Source organism: Nomascus leucogenys, chromosome 11 (genome assembly GCF_006542625.1).
Source record: "Nomascus leucogenys isolate Asia chromosome 11, Asia_NLE_v1, whole genome shotgun sequence".
Classification (NCBI taxonomy): Eukaryota; Metazoa; Chordata; class Mammalia; order Primates; family Hylobatidae; genus Nomascus; species Nomascus leucogenys.
This window is the reverse complement of record NC_044391.1, coordinates 17,957,329-17,977,487: the sequence shown is the minus strand read 5'-3', so window position 1 is coordinate 17,977,487 and position 20,159 is coordinate 17,957,329. Positions and strand designations below refer to the sequence as shown.

Sequence of the window (20,159 nt, the reverse complement as noted above, 5' to 3'; positions counted from 1 at the left end):
TCCATGGTAAGGAATTTAATGTACTTAAAGGCTACTGATAGTTATAGCACTCTTTTCCTAAGTACTAGTCTGGTGTTTATATCAGACAGGTGTTAAATGATTTTGTAGGGATTAATGTAAGGAATTATAAAGGATTCTATTGTTACTAGAAAGGGGTCCCGATGCAGAACCTGAAAGAGGGTTCTTGGATCTTGTGCAAGGAAGAATTCAAGGTGAATCCACAGAGTAAAGTGAAAGCAAGTTTATTAAGAAAGTGAAAAAATAAAGAATGGCTACTTCCTAGGCAGAACAGCAGCATGGGATGCTCAGCTGCTTATACTTATTGTTACTTCTTGATTACATGCTAAACAAAGGGTGGATTATTCATGAGTTTCCTAGGAAAAGGGGTGGGCTCTTCCCAGAACTGAGGGTTCCTCCCTTTTTTAGACCATATAGGGTAATGTTGCCATGGCATTTGTAAATTGTCATGGCGCTTGTGTGTCTTTGAGCATGCTAATACATTATAATTAGTGTATAATGAGCAGTGAGAACAACCAGAGGTCACTTTTGTCACCATCTTGATTTTGGTAAGATTTGGCTGGCTTCTTTACCACAGCTTGTTTTATCAGAAAGGTCTTAGCGACCTGTATCTTGTGCTGACCTCCTGTCACATCCTGTGTGTGAATGCCTAACCTCCTGGGAATGTAGCCCAGTAGGTCTCAGCCTTATTTTACCCAGCCCCTATTCAGAAAAAGCAGGTCTGGGGCCAGAGCAGGCATTTGGAATGGCTTGAGGGCACAGAATATTTCCAGGGTAGAGGAGATGTGCTGGACTAAATTATAGAGTGATGGACTAAACTGACTTTGTAGCTTGACTTTTGGTTTCAGAGTTGGAAATCTGGTTTACAGCTGGACATCATACAGTGGTGGATTAAATTCACTTTGTAGTTTGACTTCTGGCTTTAGAGCTGGAAATCGGCGCACACTAGTGAAAGTCATTCTTCAGACTCCCTCTGGAATTCAAGAGGAAGATAATAATGCCCGCTTACTATCTTAAATTAAATTCCATAATTTTCAACTCTGTATTTTTTCCAAATTAAACATTATATCTCAAACAGACCCAGATATAATTGAATATTATTAATGGAAAATGTTAGGCTTAAATTACAAGTAATTATATACCTAACATTGGAAATTTCCATCATTCCTAGTTTGTCAGACTCCTTTATCTTGCTGATTTGCAGATATTGCTTTAGTAATGTTGCTGTGATTAATGAAGGTTTTCGTGGTATTAAAACATCCGAAGAGATAGGAATATGTAATTGAACTCTAGATTGTTGATAGTCTACTTTCAGCATTCTGAAGTCATGGAAATTCTTACTGTAGAAACTCAATAAACTTATAAGTAGACCTTTACTTTTTGGTTCATTACTGAGAAAATAATGAATATAGTCTCATGAAGGTGAGTTTTCAGAAAATAGAAGCATGAGTTGTGAAGATAATATTTTTAAAGTTTCTCTAATTTGTTTTATTTTGCAGGCTATAGGTTCCAGGCTTGCTGTAATTACCCAGAATATAGCAAATCTTGGGACAGGAATAATTATATCCTTCATCTATGGTTGGCAACTAACACTGTTACTCTTAGCAATTGTACCCATCATTGCAATAGCAGGAGTTGTTGAAATGAAAATGTTGTCTGGACAAGCACTGAAAGACAAGAAAGAACTAGAAGGTGCTGGGAAGGTGAGTCAAACTAAATATGATTGATTGCTTAAGTAGAGTAAAGTATTCTAATCAGTGTTGTTTTGTTACTCCCTACTGCTTACTATGTTCTAAGAATGTGTTTATAACCATTCCTCAAAGCAATCTTTTTTATGCTTATTCAGTAAATTAGAAACTTACAGAAAGTCACAAAGCCAGTTCTTGGACTCAAAAACTGATAATTAACTTTAACAGACTTTTTCAGTTTTCAGGCCATTGTCTTCACGCTGTTCTTCCTTCCTCCCCACTTTCCTCCTTCCCTTATTTTCTTCTTTCTTTTCTCTCACTTTCACTCTTTCTCCACTCCTTCCTTCCTTCCTTCCTTCTTTCCTTTTTTCCTTCCTTCCTTCCTTCTTTCCTTTTTTCCTTCCTTCCCTTCTTCCTTCTTTTCTCTCTTTTCTTTCAAGCTTAAATCCATTCCTTTATTGAGGAAAGTAAGCCCAATTTATTTGTACATGTGAGGGGGGAGATTAAATATGGAAAAACGCTGGAGGTATTTATTATATCTGTTTTATATTACTACCACTCTTTCTTTTTTTTATCATGCTCCTCTCTTCATCCTATTTCTGTTTATCTTTACCCATTTTTTACTTCTTTTTTTTTCCCTGCATGCTTGTCTGTTTTTTCCCATTATTTAACAAATGCTTATGTGGCATTTACTGTGTTTCCTGGCAAATGTCTTATTCCTTATAGCAACCATATGGGGTCTATTATCTTATTTTTTCTGGTGGGGCTGAGGCACAGGCAGGTCATGGCTCTGGACTTTAGAGCTGACAGGTCTTGGAGCTGGGATTCAAACTCAGACAGTTGTACTCCAAAGTTGTTTCTCTTTCTGTTATAAAACGAAGAGTTCCTCTGATGGCAGAATGCAGTCTGATATCACATGATCTGTATCATAGTGGAAATGAGAGGTCAGAGCAGGGCTGACTGCCATAACTAACATTTAGGACAGGGATATATGTGTGATGAACATTCTGAGGTTCCCAGGAGTTAGGGCAAGGACTCACACAGATCAGAGTGGCTCTGGTTGTCAGTAGGCCCAGCTACCTTACCAAGTGAATGATGAAGAAGGCCCCAGATGTTGGTCATTGCCACTAATGCTTTGTCCTTTACCTCTCTGCTATCTCTTCAGACTCTTTATCCCATTTTTTGGGGGGTTCCCTCTGGAAAATCTTTTGGGCCAGCTGTAGTGCCTCCCCAGCCAGTGTCTGTAGGGGACAAACCTCATGCGAGGCATCCTATCAGGCTCCCAGAGGCCTATTTCTGGAGGTACATCAGGATGGTGCTGACCCACAGGGGTCTATTGTGGTCTGGCTCAAGTAATGTTGGCCCCTGCCAGGGAATACATTCTGTGCCAATGACTTCATTTAATACTGTACTTTGGGGGTCTCCCCCGTGGTGTTGACTCTTCCCCTGAGAAGATGGAAAAATCTAGGACAAAATATAAAAAAAGGAGAAAGCATTCTAGTTAACAGTGTCATTATTTAATGAGGTATTTGAAATGTCTCAGAAGGGAGTCTTAGATTGCTTTTAGGAAGAAGATGATCCAATCTGATCCTAAGCCAATTCATGCAAACCACAGGTTAGCACCTTTGAAGTGAAACATGAGATTTAAGACTCTTGGAGTCCTGTCAGAGGGGCCAAAGGAAGGGGAGCAGATGGAAATGAATTATGTGTGGATATGGCAGATTTTCTGAGTAAAGGTCAGGGATGTGATACATTTTCTAATTCAGGGGTGGCTCATGAGAGGGACAGAAGTAGGTAGGGAAAGTAGTGGATCTGCACCAACCAGTCCACATAATATTGAAAATCAACTTCCACCTGATCACAATTCTCAAGCTGCTATTTAGTACTTCTTATATAACAAGTATCATACTAACAGCTCTAAATACATGATCTAATTTAATGCTCTCAATAACCCTGTTGAATTATCCCTGTTGGATAGGTAATGAAATCCAAGATTCAGAGAGATCAAGTAACTTGCTCACAGTCACACAGCAACAGCCTCCTAACCAATCTCCCTGCTTCAACTCCTTCCATTCTTGTCCAACTATATTCTACATTCTTACAGAAGTCATTCTGATTTCTCATAAATAAAAATCTGATAATGCCAACCCTTACTTAAAACTCCCAAATGGCTTCTGATCGTATTTGGAACAAAATCTAATCTTTTATCATGGATTATCAAACTCTGTATGATCTAACTCCTGATGACCTTTATGGCCTTATCTGGCATCACAGTCTCTTATGCCTATGTGCCCTGGCCCCGTGGGCATTCTCGCAATTCCTGGAATGTTTTAAGCTGATTGCCTCTGATCTTCTCTTGGCTGATTTTACATTATTCATATCCCAAAATTATTACCTCTTCAGAGAGGCCATTCCTGACACCTGAATTAATTCATGATACTTCACGGCCCTTGATGTTTCTTTCCTATTTCTTTGTTTATTGGTTAATGGTGTACCATTTGTTTATTGATTAATGGTGTATGTGACATTAGAGCCCACAATTATTCTGACTGCATGATGTCAAAATCTGCTCATAACCTCTACCCTGCCTGTGATCTGTGCTCTGCAGTTTTTCAGCACATTATTGTGGACTAGTGAGCATTTTTATAAAATACAGGTGACCCTTGAACAGCACGGGTTTGAACTGAGTAGGTCCACTTATATGTAGGTTTTTTTCAATAAATGTGTTGGAAAATTTTTTGAAGATTTGCAACAATTTGAAAAAACTCACAAGCCATGTAGCCTAGAAATATCAAAAAATTAAGAAAAAGTTAAGTATGTTATAAATGCATAAAATATATGTAGTTACTAGTCTTATTATTTACTACCATAAGATATACACAAACCTATTATAAAAAAAGTTAAAAGTGATCAAATTTTATGCACACAAACACTTACAGACCATATAAGGCACCATTCACAGTCAAGACACATGTCAACAACTGTAAAGATACAGTGTGACATGTTTTGGCTCTGTGTCCTCATCCAAATCTCACCTTGAATGGTAATAATCTTCACATGTTATGGGAGGCACCCAGTGGGAGGTAACTGAATCATGGGAGTGGGTTTTTCCCATGCTATTCTCATGATAGTGAATAAGTTTCATGAAATCTGGTGATTTTATCAAGGGGAGTTCCCCTGCATATGCTGTCTTGCCTGCTGCCATGTGAGATGTCCCTCTGCTCTTCCTTCATCTTCTGCCATGATTGTGAGGCCTCCCCAGCTATGTGGAACTGTGAGTCCATTAAACCTGTTTCCTTCATAAATTACCCAATCTTGGGCATGTCTTTATTAGCAGCATGAGAACAGACTAATACATAGTGTTAAATCATAAAATAAAACCATAGTATGTACTGTACTACCCCAGTAATTTTGTAGCCACTTCCTGTTGCTACTGCAGTACAGCTCAAGTGTTGTATCTGCTTAAAACGCAGTGACACTAATCATCTCAGCAGGAGCAGTTCATCTCTCCAGTAAATTGCATATTGCAATAAAAAGTGATCTCTCATGGTTCTTGCATATTTTAAAAATCATGTTTAGTGCAATATCATAAACATTAAATAACACCAGGGAACCCACATCAAGTGACACTAGTGTTGCTGGAAGTGCTCCCAACAAGCAGAGAAAAGTCATGACATTACAGGAAAAAGTTGAACTGCTTGATATATACTATAGATGTAAGGTCTGCCGCTGCAGTTAGTTACCTGCCATTTCAAGATAAATGAATCTAGCATAAGAACCATTGTAAAAGAAAACAAAAAAAACAAAAACAAAATTCGTAAAAGCCATCACTGCAGCTACAACAGCAGGTGCAAAAACCTTGCACTTTTTGTACAATACTTTTATCTCATATTGAAAATGCAGCTTTTACATGGGTGCAGGATTTCTGTAAGAAAGGCATACCTATAGACTGTAATATGATTAGAGGAAAAGCAAAGTCAATTCAAATTAAAAGTAAGATGAAGGATCTAGAGCTGGATAATTTAATGCCAGCAAAGGATGGTTTGATAATTTTAGAAAGATATTTGGCCTTAAAAAAATGTCAAGATAGCAGGATAAGCAGCTTCTGCCAATCAAGAGGCAGCAGAAATGTTCCTAGATGCTATTAAAAAAAATCATTGAGAAGAAAGGATATCTGCCTGAAAAGGTTTTTAATGCAGTTGAAAGTGCCCTATTTTAGAAAAAAAAATGCCACAAAGGACTTTTATTAATAAGGAAGAGAAGCAAGTCCAAGGATTTATGTCAGAAAGGAATAGGCTAACTCTACTGTTTTGTGTAAATGCAATCCGGTTTAGGATGAGTCCATATCTATAGATATGCCCTTATGTGTAAAGCTGCTCATCCCTGATCCTTGAAGGGAAAAGATAAGCCTCAGCTGCCAGTATTTTGGTTGTACAACAAGAAGGTGTGGACAATGAGAGCACTTTTTCCGGATTGGTTACATTGAGGCTTTGTTCTTGAAGTCAGAAAGTACCTAGACGGTAACAGACTGCCTTTTAAAGTTCTTTTGATATTAGACAATGCTCCTGGCCACCCAGAACCCATGAGTTTAACATCAAAGGTATTGAAGTGGTCTGCTTGCCTCCCAAACATGTCTCTAATTCAGCCTTTAGATGAGGGGGTTATAAGAATCTTTTTTTTTAATAAATTTTTTGTAGACATGAGGTCTCACTGTGTTGCCTGGGCTGGTCTTGAACTCCTGAGCTCAAGCAATCCTCCTGCCTTAGTCTCCCAAAGTGCTAGGATTACAGGTGTGAGCCACTGTGCCTCGCCACTCATAAGGATTTTTAAGTCTCATCACAAAGCACATGGTACTCTACAGAAAGGATTGTTAATGCTATGGTAGAGAGCCACCATAGAGAAGAACATCATGCAAGTCTGTAATCCTAAAACGATAAATTTCTGCTGGAGAAAACTGTGTCTAGATGTACATGATTTCACAGGATTTATGACAGAGCCAATCAAGGAAACCACAAGAAGAAATAGGAGATATGAAAAAAGAAAAAGGTGGTGGGTGAAGGCTTTCAAGGTATAGATTTTGGAGAAATTCAAGAGCAAATAAACATCACACCAGAGGAATTAACAGAAGTTGACTTGATAAAGATGAGTGTTTCCAAACCACTGCCAAACAATGCGGAAGAAGATATAGGAGAAGCAGTGCCAGAAAACTAACTTTACACGATCTGGCAAAAGAGTTTCAGTTATTCAGGACTGCTTTTAACTTCTTTTATGACATGGACCCTTCTGTGATACAGGCACTGAAACTGAAGCAAACAGTGGAGGAAGGATTGGCACCATAGTGAAACATTTTTAGAGAAATGAAAAAGCAAAAAGTCAGAGGCCACAATGCATGTCAGTTACACCAGATGTGCCTGCCTTTCCCACCTCCCCTTCCACTTCCTCTGCCTCTTCCCCTCTGCCATCCATGAGACAGCAAGACCAATCCCTCTTCTTCCTCCTTTTCCTTAGCCTATTCAATATAAAGATGATGAAGATAAAGACCTTTAAATGATCCACTTCTGCTTAATGAATAGTAAATATATTTTCTCTTCCTTGCGATTTTCTTAATAACATTTTCTTCCCTCTAGCTTACTTTATTATAAAAATACAAATATATATTACATATAACATACAAAATACATGTTAATTGACTGTTTATGTTATTGGCAAGACTTCTGGTTGACAGCAGGCTATTAGTAGTTAAGTTTCTGGGGAGTCAGAAGTTATATGTGAATTTTCAACTGCACGAGGGGTCAGTCTCCCTAACCCCCATGTTATCCAAGGCTCCATTGTAGATGCTTTTTTCCTTTTCAGAAATAAAAGCCATAAACTTGTTTATTTGAGGGTAGGAAGAGTAATGTCAGGAGGCTGTTTTTTCTTTCTAGAAACATACATTTTTATTTCTTCAAAATTATTTAGTACACAACAGTTTCCGAGGGAAACTCGATGCTATTTGTTCTTGGATTAGAAGTTCTCTCTCCTGATGGAGATTACTGAGTCTCCATTTAAAACTCTTGGAATAAACGAAGCTGTGAGGATGCGGGGTGCTAATTAAGCCTTTTCCTAATTGCTTCATTGTGCGTCAAGATGAAGACAGTCCTGAAGTTATTATACTGTTTTACTCACCACTTTTAGGCCTGTGACTCAAACTCCCACTTTTATTGGGCTATATACACACTAAAAAGCAATGACATTTACAAACCAATCTCAGACAAGACACTCCTGCCTTAGAAAATGGTGCACAGAAAATATTTCTTAAAACCATTACACTGAAATATACCAGTAAAATCTGTTTTTCAGCAGACATTGTTATAGTCTGTTGAATTTTCTTACTAATCTAGAAAACCTGTTTGTTAGAATTCTGATAATTAGAAATATATATATATGTATTTTTGCTTGTGAAACTTCAGCTTTTATTTATTTTTATTTTTGTATTTTTATTATACTTTAAGTTTTAGGATACATGTGCACAACGTGCAGGTTAGTTACATATGTATCCATGTGCCATGTTGGTGTGCTGCACCCACCAACTCCTCATTTAACGTTAGGTATATCTCCTAATGCTATCCCTCCCCACTCCCCCCATGCCACAACAGGCCCCGGTGTGTGATGTTCCCCTTCCTGTGTCCATGTGTTCTCATTGTTCAGTTCCCACCTATGAGTGAGAACATGTGGTGTTTGGTTTTTTGTCCTTGCGATAGTTTGCTGAGAATGATGGCTCTAATGTGTCTGACAAAAGGATTGTCTTTGGGAATTTGAAGGTGAATTTTTTCTCCTCACGTTTTGCTTTCTGCACTTTTACAATTTTCTAAAATGACTATATATCATTTTTATAATGTGTAAAAGAAGTTTATACAATATTTTAAAACAAACCTGACATTTTCCTAACTTTCTAAGTATCTTATGGTAAACATAATTCAATCTTCTTGGCCTGTCAGTGTAAGAATAATATTTTAAATTTTATTTTTAAATAAGTTTTTGTTTCTAAGAATGTTACTAATTATTTTTACTTCTAATAGCTTTTGATATTAGTCTTCAAAACTGACTTAATGTCTTATGAAATGCTTGCTGTTATGTTTGAAGTTAGGTAATTTATGTAAGATTCAGTGAAGAATAAGTGGAATTTCACATTTATGATTTTAAGCTATAAAACACTCTAAATTAAATGTGTCTTTATTAGAATCTGTTCTGACCAGTGTAGAGGCCAAAGAGAGGAAGAACATCTTAAACAATAAAGAGTCATTTCTCTTGGTGACCTATAATTCTGGAAATTATTTCTCTTAGAATCATAGCATTAGAAGGGACTTTAGAGACCCTCTAGTCCATCCTCCTCATTTTGCAAATGAGGAAAATGAGACAGCATGTTGGTTCAAGGTGGTGCGGCTGATGTAGGCTGAAATCTCATCTTGTACACTGGTGTTCTTTGCTTTTTCCATATCCCTTTACTCAGACTCCAGAGGTGATGAAGGATGTATGTTTCCTAAACAAATTGCCTTGTTGGAAGTAACATTCAATTACAACGTAATTGAATGATAGAAACTTTCTTTTTAAGATGGAGTCTCACTCTGTTGCCCAGGCTAGAGTGCAGTGATGCCATCTTGACTCACTGCAACCTCTGTCTCGCAGGTTCAAGCGCTTCCTCTGCCTCCCAGTAGCCTGGGATTAAGGCATGTGCCACCATGCCCAGCTAATTTTGTATTTTTAGTGGAGATGGGGTTTCACCATGTTGACGGTGGCTGGTCTCAAACTCCTTACTTCAAATGATCCACCTGCCTTGATCTCCAAAAATGCTGAGATTACAGGCATGAGCCACCATACCCAGCCCAAAACTTTCTGGAAAACAAATTGATAGTATGTGCCACATTCCTTAAAGAATTAAAAAATTTAATTCAAGCCAGGTGTAGTGCCACGTGCTTGTAGTCCTAGCTACTTGGCAGACTGAGGCAGGAGGATTGCTTACCCAGGTGTGTGAGGCTGCAGTGAGCTACGATGATCACACCTGTGAATAGCCACTGCACTCCAGCCTGGGCAACAGAGCAAGACCCCGTCTCTAAAAAAAAAAGTTAGTTTTCTTTGACCTATTAATTTCACCTTAAGAAATTTTCCTAATAAACCAATTCAATATGGACAAATGTTTAGGTACAAAGATGTTTATCTCACCATTATTTTTAATAAAAAGAATGGAAAACCTGGCTCAACAATAAAGGAATACTTAATTGGTTATGATATTAAAGGACTCATTACACATCTCATTATTAATGTGTATTTAATGAACTTGGAAAATGCTTTTGATATGAAGGTAAAAAATAATGATATAGAGCTAAATACAGAGTTTCATTCCAATCTTGTTAAATATATTTATGCACTTAGGAAAAAAACAATATGGAAATGTGTAAAATATACCTTTTTATTTTTTTTTAAAAAAGGACACATTTATTCAGCATCATGATCAGACTATTACATTTAACAATCAACAGCATGGGTGCAAAAAAAAATCTACATTAAAACCTTTTGTTGTAATGCTTTACACTTTCCACAGAACAGAAACTAAAATAACCTGTTATACAATTAGTCACAAATATAGTCCTCGAGCTTTTACCCATACACATGGGTATTTGTCGAAAACACGTCTTCTTGTAGCAGCTAGGCCCTGCCACCACTGTGCTTGTCTGAGTTCACAAATCTGTTGTAAACTGTAGCTTCCCTGTCACTTCTCTGGCTCTTATCTCCTGCTAAGCTTTGTTTCCTGGCAGTAATTTAAAATCTTCTGCCACTGCTGTAGCTACTGCTGCTACTGGAACTGTCATAGCCACCTTGGTTTCATGGTTTGGCAAAGTACTGGCCTCTACCAGCATAGGGGCCAGAGCTTCTGCCTCCAAAGTTTCCTCCCTTCATGGGTCCAAAATGTAAAGACTAATTGTTGTAATTGCCAAAATCACTGTAGCTTTCGCCACCTCCAAAATTGCTTCCATCATTACCAAATCCATTATAGCCATCCCCACTGCCACTATATCCACCACCACCACAGCTGCCACCAAAGCCACCATGACCGCTGAAGTTTCCTCCATGACCAAAGTTGTCATTCCCACCAAAACCACCTCCACAACCACCACCAAAGTTCCCAGAGCCACTTCGGCCTCTTTGGCTGGATGAAGCACTCACCATCTCTTGCTTTGACAGGGCTTTCCTAACTTCACAGATGTGGCCATTCACAGTATGGGTATTTCTCAGTGACAGTCTTATCCACGGAGTCATGGTCGTCAAAAGTTACAAAAGCAAAGCCCCTTTTCTTGCCACTGCCTTGGTCAGTCATGATTTCAATCACTTCAACTTTTCCATACTATTCAAAGTAATTTCCTAGGTGATGTTCTTCAGTGTCTTCTTTAATGCCACCAACAAATATCTTTTTCACAGTTGGGTGGGCATCTGGTCTTTGAGAATCTTCTCTTGAGATAGCTCTCTTTGGTTCCACAACTCTTCCATCCACCTTGTATGGCCTTGCATTCATGGCTGCATACACCTCCTCCACAGTGGCACATGTGACAAACCCAAAGTCCCTTGAGCGCTTGGTATTTGGATCTCTCATTACCACACAATCCATGAGCATTCCCCACTGCTCAGAATGGCTTCTCAGTCTCTCATTGGTCAACCAATGAAGAGCTCAACCTCCAATGAAGAACTTCCTCAGCTGTTTGGGCTCATTAGGAGACTCTGACTTAGACATGATGGCAGGGGAAAGAGAGACTTTAAGGATGCTTCCTCGGCGGCGTCCACAGGCAGAAAGGAGTAAGCCTTCGAACGTATCTAAAATTTACTTTTTATTGCTTTCATTCTTTCACTATTTTCCAAACATTCTTCAATAGTCACAAATGGCAATGATAAAGAGAAAAATATAAACATCACATTTTAAAAATATGTGTAAAATAACTGTGAACTTAAAATATCATCATCATAGAAGAAAGAGCACTGCAGTAGAAGTACTGTGAGTTCTCTGGTTAATTTCGCGAAGCCACGTAAAGCTATGTGGCTTTAAGCAATGCCTTAATCCATTTAAGTTTTAGATTCTCTTTCTGCAAAGGAGAAGTTTGAATTAGTCAATCTTCCTTCCAGATCCATAACTCAGTTTGATAAATTACTTAGTATCTTTTTCTACAGAGAAAATTCTCATACATAATAATAAATATGTAATCATAAAATTATTTTCATTAGTCTGTTTTATAGAATTCAAATTAATCACCACTGTTTACCCTTGTGCCTCTTGGTGATCGGTGCTGTCTGTTACAGATCGCTACTGAAGCAATAGAAAACTTCCGAACCGTTGTTTCTTTGACTCAGGAGCAGAAGTTTGAACATACGTATGCTCAGAGTTTGCAGGTACCATACAGGTAATAACAGCTGAAGAGTGGGAGGGGAGTGTGAATAATTTTTCAATCATCATATTTGTTTTCAGAGGGATTACTTTGGCTAGAAGGTAGGGAGCAAGTGGAGAAAGTACTTGAAGGTAACCCATTGAGAAACAGTTGTAATTATGCAGGAGAGAAATTACAAGACCCTGAACTAAGGCAGGGACATCTCTGAGGTAGAACCTGTAAGAATGGGTCACTGATGAGAAGGGAGGGAGACATGATGCTGAGAATGACTATCTGATGTCCAGGTAGGATATGACCCTACAATTTGCTCTAGTTGAAAATGAGTTATTTATGGAACCTGAAATTTGAGGTACCTGTGGGACACAGAAAGGATGGTGCTTCCTGGGTTTACCTGTCTTTCTGCTTTTTACCCCTTCTCCAGTGCAGACCTTCTTCCTTTAACACAGTCATCCCAGTGAGGGCTCTAATAAGTGGTGTGAACATAAGCAAGCCCAAACTTTCTGAGTCTGTTTCTTATAATAAAAGGAGAGAGCTGGACCTTATTGATGGATTTTTAAGCTTTTATTTTTAAAAAATGATAGTAGAGCCTTTTTGTCTAAAAAAAAAATTTATTTGAAATCTTCATATGTGATGAAGATAAAAGCAGAGTTGATCTGGTGGCAGGAGGGGCTGGAAGCCCAGGGCTGCCCACTTGCTAACCTGCCCCCACCCACACCTCCATATCACTGAGCTGGATCCATATCATGATTCTAGAATGTCAACCCCTTTTTAAAGCCTTCTCTAAGACCCCCCAAAAATTTAGTGCTTCTCCTTTCTTCCTATAACAGATTATTCATAAGGCACCTCCAATGCATAAATAGTAATTCAACTCAATCAGGTCTCCTAAGTCAAGAATATGCCTGTTTCCTCTATGTCAACCCATCATGGCCCCTGCACCTTGTAGGTGTTGGGTAAACGTGTGCGGAATGAATATTTACATAGAGTACTTCCATGTTGTGTATCCAAAAGTGGGGGGAAAGGGAGATAACTTTTACTTATTGATCCCTAACTGGCTCTTTACAGTCATTGGATTATTTTGGCTTTACATCAACACTTCAAGGTGTAGTTAATTCTACATTAAAGATAAAGACACTGAGTCTCAGAGGTTAGGCAGTTTCCCAAATTTGCACAACTATTAAGTATAAAATGAGGATCAAACTTAGTTCTTTGGAAACGAAACCCATTTTTGTTGGTCATGCCTCTGTGCCCTACTGCCAACCTATCAAACGTTACATTTTAAGGAATGAGAAATGAAAGTGGAATGAGTTTTCAAATGTCTTCTTTTTCAGAAACTCTTTGAGGAAAGCACACATCTTTGGAATTACATTTTCCTTCACCCAGGCAATGATGTATTTTTCCTATGCTGGATGTTTCCGGTTTGGAGCCTACTTGGTGGCACGTAGACTCATGAGCTTTGAGGATGTTCTGTTGTAAGTATTAGGCTATTATTTAGTTAAACTCTAAAAATAAAACTGGGATGAACATGCTGCATGTCTAGATAGGAAACCCTACTGTGAAGCCTCATGAAGAGATTCTGGTGATTCCTAAAGTGGCATTTTTGCCTCTGAGTCTTCATGTGCCACCATTGAAGCACCCCCTTTCATTTGGAGGAGCACTAACTTCTTTCCTCATTGCTGGCTCACCCATAGCTGACCTTTCCAAATCTGTGACTGAGTGGAGTGATTCCATTCGGAGATTTTGAGAAGGCCTTGGCATTTGGGAAGAAGCCTAGCCCTGAGCAAGGAGTCTGACTGGCTCCTTTTAAAGGAGTTTCTTACAGAGCAAGTAAAGTACAGATGTGTTGTACTAAATTCTGCAAGCCTTTGGCGATTCCAGGATAGGTTTACTTTCCCTTGATAAGGGAGGAGTTGGAAGGTAAGAGCCAATGAATTCAGAAATGACAAAGGAAAAGTTATATTGGGATTTTTCTGCTACATTGTTCTGAATATAGATAATTGTACCTTGGTTAGAGGAAGATAAGCCTGAAGCAATTATACTACAAAAGTACCCAAATATGCTGTTTGGTGGTCAAAAGTATGTGTAATCTTTCTGAGCTTCTAGATTTGGAGGTGGGTAAGATTTTGCCTCTTGATAGCATAACATAATTAGTAGCAATATAGTTTTACATTTAAACCAGAATCATATAAGCCTGGCAGTGTAATGTGTTAGTATAGTATTTCTGTCCTTTTTAAACATTGAGTTGTTCATGCATTACAGTTTGCTCAGGATGACCCCCAAAAAGACATCTAAATTTCCATTAAAGATGTACATTGGACAAATGATATGCAGGTGCTATTTATGATTATGACCTAGAGATCAAAACCAAGTATCACTGGCATTGGGACTTTGAGTAGATAATTATTTGATATATTGCTTTACTCCAAAAAATTGAATTGATGGAAGTTGCTGATATTGGGGCATTTAGGTTTGCAAAATCAACCTTCCAAGTTAAGGAAAAGGAAGACCTGTCTGAAGAGCAGTGCATTAGAAAAAGGTCCCATAGGTTTAAATGATCACAAGTCCAAGATTAACTATTGGTGTATTTTATTTAGTGCTAGTTAAACAAACAAACAAACAAAAACTAGTGACACAATATGCTACATAAATATAGGCATAGAGTCCAGAGGAAAGAAAGTGATGAATTCCCTGTATTCTGGGAGGGTTCCCAAGTATTATGTCTGTTCCAGGCTTGCTGTTTAAAAAAAGCATATTAATAAATGTGTCTAGAGAAGGGCAGTGAAAGGAGTTATCAAAGAAGCAAAGGAGTTTTTAGCAATATTTCAAGACTTGTAGGCCTGTCTTATGTAAAAGGAAGTAAATTTTTTCTTCAGTTTGAAAAAGAACTGTTTAACAATAGACAATCAAACATGCTACTTCCAAAAACAGAGGATGGAAGCCAATTTAGGGGAGGTGTCCAGGCACGAACATGGAGAGCTGGACTTGATACCTGTAAGGTCCTTCCCAACTTTAAGTTTATGATTAATCATAAAGTTTAACTTTATGATTCCCATGTCATAGATAAGGACGTCAATGCATCTTAGGAGCAACATGATATCTGATTCTGTAAGAAACTTTCTTTTTGTTGCACAATTCATAGGTTTTTAAGAATCTGATGTAATTCCAACATCACTGAGTGTATCCATTGTTGATCACCACAATAATGCTGTGTAACAACCAGCCACTAAACCTCAGAGACATATATATTTTTGCCCACAAACCTGTGGGTTAGCTGTGAGGTTCCACTGATCTGGATTAGGCATAGTGGATCTCAGCTGGACTTACTCATGTGTCTGTAGTGGGTTGTGTCTGTAGCTTGTTGGTTGGGGTTCACACAGCTCTCCTCCATGTGTGCCTCATCCTCCAGCAGGCTAGCCTGGGTTTGAGACAGTGGCAGAATTCTGAGAGAGAGAGAGAGAGAGAAAGAGAGAGAGAACACATGCATGCATGCTCACAAAGCATATAAGGCCCCCTGAGTCGTAGGCTTGGAACTGGCAAAAGTGATTTCCACTGTATCCTGTTGGCCAAAGCAAGTCACAAGGCCAGCCCAGATCCAAAGGGTGCTGCAAAGGTCACAGTGCAAGAAGATGAGGATACAGAGAGAGGTGGGAAAAAAATGGGCCATTTTTCAATCAATCTATCACATTTACATGAACTTATAAGGAAATGTGTTTGTTTTATTTTTAACATCTGTTTTATAACTATTAGAGGCAAAGCTCTCTGGTTACAGAAGTGTAAACTTTTGCCCAAACATGGTGGCTCACACCTATAATCCCAGCACTTTTGGAGGCTGAAGGAGGAGGTTTACTTCAGCCCGGTAGTTCGAGACCAGCCTGGGCAATATAGGGAGACCCCCATCTCTACAAAAAATAAAATGATTAGCTGGTGTGTGCATGCACAGTTGTAGTCCCAGCTACTACAAGGCTGAGGTGGGAAGATCGCTTAAGCCCTGGAGATCATATCTTTAGTGAGCTCTGATTGCACTACTGCACTCCACTCCAGCCTGGGCAACACAGGAAGACCCCACCTCAAAAAAAAAAAAAAAAAAAAAAAAAAAGGAGTGTCAGCTTTCTAGCATTGCGATCGTAACGCTGTGCACATGTTTTGTGTTTGTGCTTTCCAGAGTATTTTCAGCTGTTGTCTTTGGTGCCATGGCCGTGGGGCAAGTCAGTTCATTTGCTCCTGACTATGCCAAAGCCAAAGTATCAGCAGCCCACATCATCATGATCATTGAAAAATCACCTTTGATTGACAGCTACAGCACGGAAGGCCTAAAGCCGGTGAGTTTGATGTTTCAACTGTTTGATCTACTCCTGACTCCTGAATGAAAGTATTATAAGTGGAAACTTAATAAAATTTGTACTTTCAAATATGCTGATGATAAAATAAAACTTCCTAGATCATAGATTCCTTTCAATAACTGCTAATAATATACATCAACATTCAGTACTTTTACATAGCAAAGGTTATAGGGAAATAGGAATACTGCTCACTTTATAAGCAAAACCTATTAATCAGATTTTTTAAAAACAATTTTTTTAGAGACAGAGTCTTACTCTGTCATCCAGGCTGGAGTGCAGTAGTATGATCATAGCTCACTGCAGCCTTGACCTTATGGGATCAAGTGATCCTCCTGCCTCAGCCTCCCAAGTAACTGGGACTACAAGCATGTGCCATCATGCCCAGCTAATTTTTTAGTTATTTGTAGAGACAGGGTCTCATTATGTTGCCCAGGCTGGTTACCAGATTTTATTGTATGCAAGTTACTGTATTCCTGAGGAACAGATTTGAGTTATTGTAGCTGTATTGCATATTCACATTGTCTTAACGATACATGCTGTGAAAGCTTTTACTCTTTTAGATCTCATTTATTAAATTCTAGCAGTCTGAGGTCAAGCACAGTGGCTCATGCCTGTAATCCCAGCACTTTGGGAGGCCGAGGTGGGTGGATCACTTGAGGTCAGGAGTTCGAGACCAGCCTGGCCAATATGGTGAAACCCCATCTCAAATAAAAATAATAATAAAAAAAAGATTAGCTGGGTGTGGTGGCACATGCCTGTAATTCCAGCTACTTGGGAGGCTGAGGTACGAGAATTGCTTGAACCTGGGGGGTGGAGGTTGCAGTGAGCTGAGATCATACCACTGCACTCCAGCCTGGGTGACAGAGTGAGACTGTCTCAAAAAAACAAAAAATAAATAAATAAAATAAAATAAATACTAGCAGTTTGAAGAGAAGCCAATTGTAACACAAATTAATTATCTTCTGACACCTGGTAATCGAGGGAGTTAGCTATACACTTTATTTTCAGTATTGCAGCATTCAAATTTACTGTTATTCTTCTCATTGCAGAACACATTGGAAGGAAATGTCACATTTAGTGAAGTTGTATTCAACTATCCCACCCGACCGGACATCCCAGTGCTTCAGGGACTGAGCCTGGAGGTGAAGAAGGGCCAGACGCTGGCCCTGGTGGGCAGCAGTGGCTGTGGGAAGAGCACGGTGGTCCAGCTCCTGGAGCGGTTCTATGACCCCTTGGCAGGGAAAGTGGTGAGCACACTTTCACATTTAGCTCAGTTCAGGTTTTCATCATCCAAATGTCTGAATGTACTTAATTCTCAACTATAAGCCATGTTTTTTCAAACCTTTAAACAACAGTCCCACTTGGATAAAGTCTGACAGCCTAAATATGGTCTCCAAGTGGTGTCATCTGTCCCAGCCAACTTCCCCAGGCTCCCCTCAACACTACCCCTCTACCCTCCTTTGCAAGCACCCTTTGTACCACCCATCTCCCTTGCTGTACTTAGGTTTCAGCTGACTTGAGAAGAACAAACAAAAATGGAAGTAGCCAGAAAGATACAGGACAGGTGCGAGGAGTGAGATGAAAGCCAAGGATAGAGACTGTTTCAAAGATGGTGGTCAGCAATGACAGATGGTATAGAGAGATTGGGTAAGGAGGAGACTGAGAAGACATGATAGAATCTAGCAATGAATGGGCTATTTCTGACATTTTAAAATATTCTTAGTGAAGTAGTGATGGTAGGAAACAGTTAAGGGTGGCTAAAGTATGGTTAGGGGGAGAAATGGAGATGTAAGTGAGCATAGATTATCAACAAGATGGAAAGTAAAAGAAAGGCAAATAAGGACAGCACTTGAGTGGGGAGGCAGAGTCCAGGGAAAATGTTTAGGGGGTGAACTCTTGAGCATTTTTATGGTTGGGGATGAGACAAAATCATTGATGGAGAGAGGGCATTGGAACATCATCTAAGGAAAAAAAAAGTAGAATCAACAAATTTGAGAAATGTATAAAGAACATGGAAGTATGCCCTTTTGTCTTAGTTGCTGGGGATGAGAGAGGTGTCTGGCAGGGAGTAGTGAGTTTAAATGACTATGATGGGGGATAGGAAAGAAGAGAAACTAGGAAGGAATAGAATTAAGAGCAAGACATTTTCATTATGTAGGCATGTAATTAGTTGTACTGAGAAGTGATATTTAAAATTCTTAACAATGGGAACAGCATGGACACTGACCAATCAGAATGGACACCTGCTGGTACAAGTCAGATGGATGCCCACCCGCTGTGTATGGACCCTAGTAGCATTTAATGATCAAATGAAAAGAAGGTTTTCAATCTTTAGTCTAGGACTCTTTTTACTTCCTCACAGCAGTCACTGTTACTCATAAATGTTTGTTATTGTATTCAAAGACAGTTATGCCTTTATTCAGTTTACTCTTAAAGCATTACAAGCTTGTTCCCTACTTTTACTCTCTTGCTTTATATTTTCTGTGAACTCTGATTTTGTCCTTCAATTTTGTGGTGAGCTTAAAAACAGGACTCTAAATAAAGACGTTGCTGACAGCCAAAGCAATTAGAGGAGGAAATGTTAGCTCTCAGACACTGATTATGGCCCTCAACAGACAGTTATTAAGTGGTGTGTTAAAGATTGTGCTATAATGAATTGTAGGGCATGATATCTGCTCTCAAATACTTTAACTGAGGAGATGGGGCATATACTTTTGTGAGTTAAAGAAGATAGGCCGGCCGGGCGCGGTGGCTCACGCTTGTAATCCCAGCACTGTGGGAGGCCGAGGCGGGCGGATCACGAGGTCAGGAGATCGAGACCACGGTGAAACCCCATCTCTACTAAAAATACAAAAAAAATTAGCCGGGTGTGGTGGCGGGCGCCTGTAGTCCCAGCTACTCGGAGAGGCTGAGGCAGGAGAATGGCGTGAACCCTGGGGGACGGAGCCTGCAGTGAGCCAAGATCGCGCCACTGCACTCCAGCCTGGGTGAAAGAGCGAGACTCCTTCTCAAAAAAAAAAAAAAAAAAAAAAAAAAAAAGAAGATAGGCCTAGAGCTAGTTCTTAAGAGATAAAGATTTGCATATGAGTGAACAGTAGGGATGACATTCAATGTAAGAGAAAATACAAGCTGTGATCAGTGATTTGTTCCCAATGCAGCAAATAGGACACTTTGGCTGAAATGGGAGTTTAGTTTGAGTAGTGGTTCTCAAACTTTTCTGATGATAACTCATGTAGGAAAGATTTAAAAATGTCACCATCCACTAATGTACTCATAGTCACTTTCCAGTGGGAAAAACACTTGGTGATAACAAAATGTTGGAGTTGAAAACAATACAGTACAGCACAATAATGATACAATAAGGAATAATTAATGATTATTCTGCAAGTATATAAACACAAGCAGAACATAATAAAACATGGACAGCATCAGTTACAGTTCAGAGTAGGAAACAGAAACCGCACTAGGTATTTCAAGTAGATAAGTATTTAATAAAGGGAATTACATGCTTACAAAATCTTTGGAAGGGCTGGAAGAGTGAAAGAAAAGGAGGCTACTTGCTCCCAGACTTCCAAATCACAGCACTGCAGCTGTGATTCTGTAACCAAGAAGCTGCAGAAAATTATGCCGATGTCACAGCTGTTCCAAATTTAAAGACACGAGACTAGAATCTGGCTGTTGCAGAAATTTTTGTCTGCCAAAGATGA

The 20,159-nt window shown here is 39.1% G+C and overlaps 1 protein-coding gene and 1 pseudogene across 2 annotated transcripts in view; one reads left to right on the top strand and one right to left on the bottom strand.

The window, feature by feature from the left end:
* The window catches only part of ABCB1 (ATP binding cassette subfamily B member 1), a 99,317-nt gene that overhangs the window by 69,092 nt on the left and 10,066 nt on the right, over positions 1-20,159 (top strand). For both annotated transcript variants that reach the window (XM_030822035.1, XM_030822034.1), the window contains 5 exons: positions 1,518-1,721; positions 12,030-12,130; positions 13,444-13,584; positions 16,275-16,431; positions 17,502-17,699. In XM_030822035.1, coding sequence (XP_030677895.1) covers positions 1,518-1,721; positions 12,030-12,130; positions 13,444-13,584; positions 16,275-16,431; positions 17,502-17,699 — 801 coding nt within the window. The remainder of the gene's footprint in view (positions 1-1,517; positions 1,722-12,029; positions 12,131-13,443; positions 13,585-16,274; positions 16,432-17,501; positions 17,700-20,159) is intronic.
* On the bottom strand, positions 10,503-11,469 carry LOC100607156 (annotated as a pseudogene).